The 3,136-nt window shown below is 41.7% G+C and overlaps 1 protein-coding gene across 1 annotated transcript; it reads right to left on the bottom strand.

Annotated features, from left to right (window-relative positions):
* Positions 1-355: 355 nt before the first annotated feature.
* Positions 356-2,905, bottom strand: LOC148030033 (pentatricopeptide repeat-containing protein At4g16835, mitochondrial-like). The gene is made up of 2 exons (XM_087687352.1): positions 2,318-2,905; positions 356-679 (listed from the first exon to the last, which is right to left on the bottom strand). The coding sequence occupies exons 1-2, from the start codon at positions 2,903-2,905 to the stop codon at positions 356-358; spliced, it is 912 nt and encodes a 303-aa protein (XP_087543478.1).
* Between the last annotated feature and the right edge of the window lie 231 nt (positions 2,906-3,136).

The following is a 3,136-nucleotide window of genomic DNA, read 5'->3' as shown; positions in this document are numbered from 1 at the left end:
AATAAGTTTTGTTACTCTGCAAGTCACGAAGGTCTAACAAGTTCCCAAAAGTCAGAACTGACTTGTGCCAAAAACTCCCATAACGACTGTTCCTTCGCAGAAGCACTGAACTACAAAGTTGTTCCCTGGAACTCTGTTCGCATACGCAGACTTGCTGAACCAGTTTCAGTACACGCAAAAGGCCATACACAGATTTTACGAAGATTTCAAATCCCACAACCGCAAAAGTCGAAGACCGTGAAAGCCAAACAAAAATCTATAAGCCTTGTACACCCGACTTTGAGTACGCTGTCGAAGGGTTTTGGAAAGCAAAGTCGCAACCACAGAAGTCCTTGTTTAATTTCAGGATAGAAGATCATTCAAGTGTGACATTACAACCAGGGTCTCTGTTCGATCCAACAAGAAAAAAGATCCCATAAACAGGACTTAATTGAGCACCTTGCAAGATCCCATAAACAGGACTTAATTGAGCACCTTGCACACCTTCCCGACCATGAAAACTATCATGCAAAGATCCCATTGTTGCAAACTCAGAAGAAAAGATACATAAGTTCTCATCAATGCAGTATCCAACAAGCTCCGCGTTATTCTCATACTTTAACCTTGAGATCCTGTCTTGCCATTTATTGCTGGATGGTTCAGTAAAATTGGAGGCTTTTCCTCCACTAACATCAAAGACCTATCCACAATAATTGTCAGAAGACAAATCCAACACCAACCTATGCCACACTTTACAATTCTAAGATGCACTTGAGACATGAATCCTGAATACTTTGTCACTCCAAGCTATAGCATCAGATACGATTTTGATCATTTCTTGCACATACAGGCCAGTAATTTTTAGGCATTAGCTTAAATTGAATCAAAGTAGATCCTCCACGTGATTGATGATGGTCAAAGCCAAGAAACAAATTTTGTCCAGTCCATCAGATGCATTTAAAATAAGCTCACAAAGAAAAATATATTTGTTGTTGTTCAGAGATTTAATGATAATATCCATTAGACACGATACTTCAGCCTGGAATTCAAATTTCTCTGCCATGGATCTGAAGCTCTTCCAGATATGGATTCAGATTCGCTTTTTGCAATTTTAGCATCTGTCTTTCTGCTCGATGATTCACTAATACGCTATCTGCCAAGCTTGACTAGGCTACATTTGCTGCTACAACAACGAGCATGCACGGTTTATGCCCAGAAGGCTTTCTCTTCCCGTTTTGCATCCTCAATCCAATCACACAGTACAGTCTTGGTGAATCCAATCTTTAACACATCAATTGACTGCTTAACGTTATCTCAGTGAACTCGAACATCCCTTTGTAGCTCTTCGATTGTCTCAATGTTGTAAGCCAAAACATCAAGAAATGATATCCCCATAATCTTAGCAACCCCTGTACAGAATCACTTTGTCTACGAGCAAAGCTGAGACTAAAGATGCGTGTCCTTCCATAGTTGTAACAAACCTATAGTCCTGTTTGATGCTTCCGTCCTTCAGACAGTGCCTTTGCCACCAGTGCGGACTGCACTAGCCATCTTCATCAACTTCTCCCTGTCCATCTCTCAAACAGCCATGGTCATATAAGTGTCCACTCCACGAGACTGTAAAACTTTTCACGTGGCGGGACTGACAGACACATGCTGGTACGTAGATGAAAATGAAGCTATGGCATACTCTAGATGTCTTACAAGGGTTCCTGGCTTGACTTGAAGCAGGGCTATACCTTTTCTGTTGCCGCTGCTGTTTTCTTTGTCATCGATGCTTCATCACTACCTCGACTCTGATGCTTCGTTTCCTACTGTCATTCTTCTTCTGCCGTCTATCCGAGAAGCTGATCAAACACCGAAACATCCTCCAGCATTGAAACGTCAATTGTCATCTCAACGACAGCCAACCAGATGGAGCACATGAAAATATCTGCAAATTTTCGTGACAGAGTAACTGTTCTAGGTAAGGTCGATCACAAAGCTTTGATTTTTTTTGATGCTTCAATTGTCTCCTCCAAGTTTTAGAAATCCAGTCCAGCAGTTCCCAGAGAAAAAACGAATTCCGCCGTCCTGAGTACCTCCCAATTTGCAGAGCTTTTTTTTCGATGATTCCTCTTCCTCTCCAGCTTTTCCCTTTAATTCTCTCCTGCGCCACCCAAATTGGCGAGCCCCTTTCCCCTGCGTGTCGACTCCTTCTCTCCTCCGAATTCTGCGCTGTATTATCCTCCTTCTCTCCCTCCAAAACACTTTTCAAAAACAAAAGCTTCTCTTTTTCCCCCAAAAAGCACGGCTCCTTTTCCCTTTTAGCATCCGAGTATATATTAGACATACAGACATAAGCCACTGGATTCTTCTTATTTAATTGCAATGCATGTTCGAAGGCCTGCCTTCCGAGTTCCACATTGCCCCACTTCTGACAAGCACCCAAAACAGTAAGCCACAACACAAGGTTAGCTGAATATGGCATCTTCTTTATAACTGCTACTGCCTCGCCTAATAGGCCTGCACGAACAAGGAGATCAACCATGCAAGTGAGGTGCTCCACCGTTGGAATGAGGCCATAGTCTTTGCTCATGCTTTCAAAGTAGATTTGTGCCTTACCCAGTTGACCTGTGTGACTGCATGCTTTAAGCACACTACTGAATGTTATCAAGTTTGGTTTTATGCCTTGTGCCCTCATTTTGTCGAATATATAAAATACATCTTCAGCCTTTCCAAGTTGTGCATATCCTGTGATTAGAGCACTCCAACAGATTACATCTTGCTCTGGAAGTGCATCAAACACATCTTGTGCTTTTGTCGGCAAGCCTAATTTCATATACATATCAATCAACGTAGAACCTACATAAATATCCTTTTTCAGAAATCCTTCCCTAACAACATCAGAATGTAATCCTTGGCCCCTGTTTATAGCTCCAGCCATGCCACAAGCTTTTAAGGTGCAGACAAGTGTGATACTATCCAAAGAGATATCCTCCTCATGCATTTGTTTGAATAATTGTAATGTCTTGTCTCCTTGATCCTGTTCAACATAGACTGAAAGCAACCCTTCATACTCGCTACTATACTCATACGCAGAGAATAAATGCAATCACAACAACTAAGTGTGTATAAAGTATTAAATCGCACACACAACTTTCGGGTGGTTTTCATA

Source organism: Lygodium microphyllum, chromosome 10, assembly GCF_053477565.2.
Source record: "Lygodium microphyllum isolate KBCC chromosome 10, Lygodium_microphyllum_v1.1.10, whole genome shotgun sequence".
Taxonomy (NCBI): domain Eukaryota; kingdom Viridiplantae; phylum Streptophyta; class Polypodiopsida; order Schizaeales; family Lygodiaceae; genus Lygodium; species Lygodium microphyllum.
This window is presented reverse-complemented; position numbering and strand designations above follow the sequence as displayed.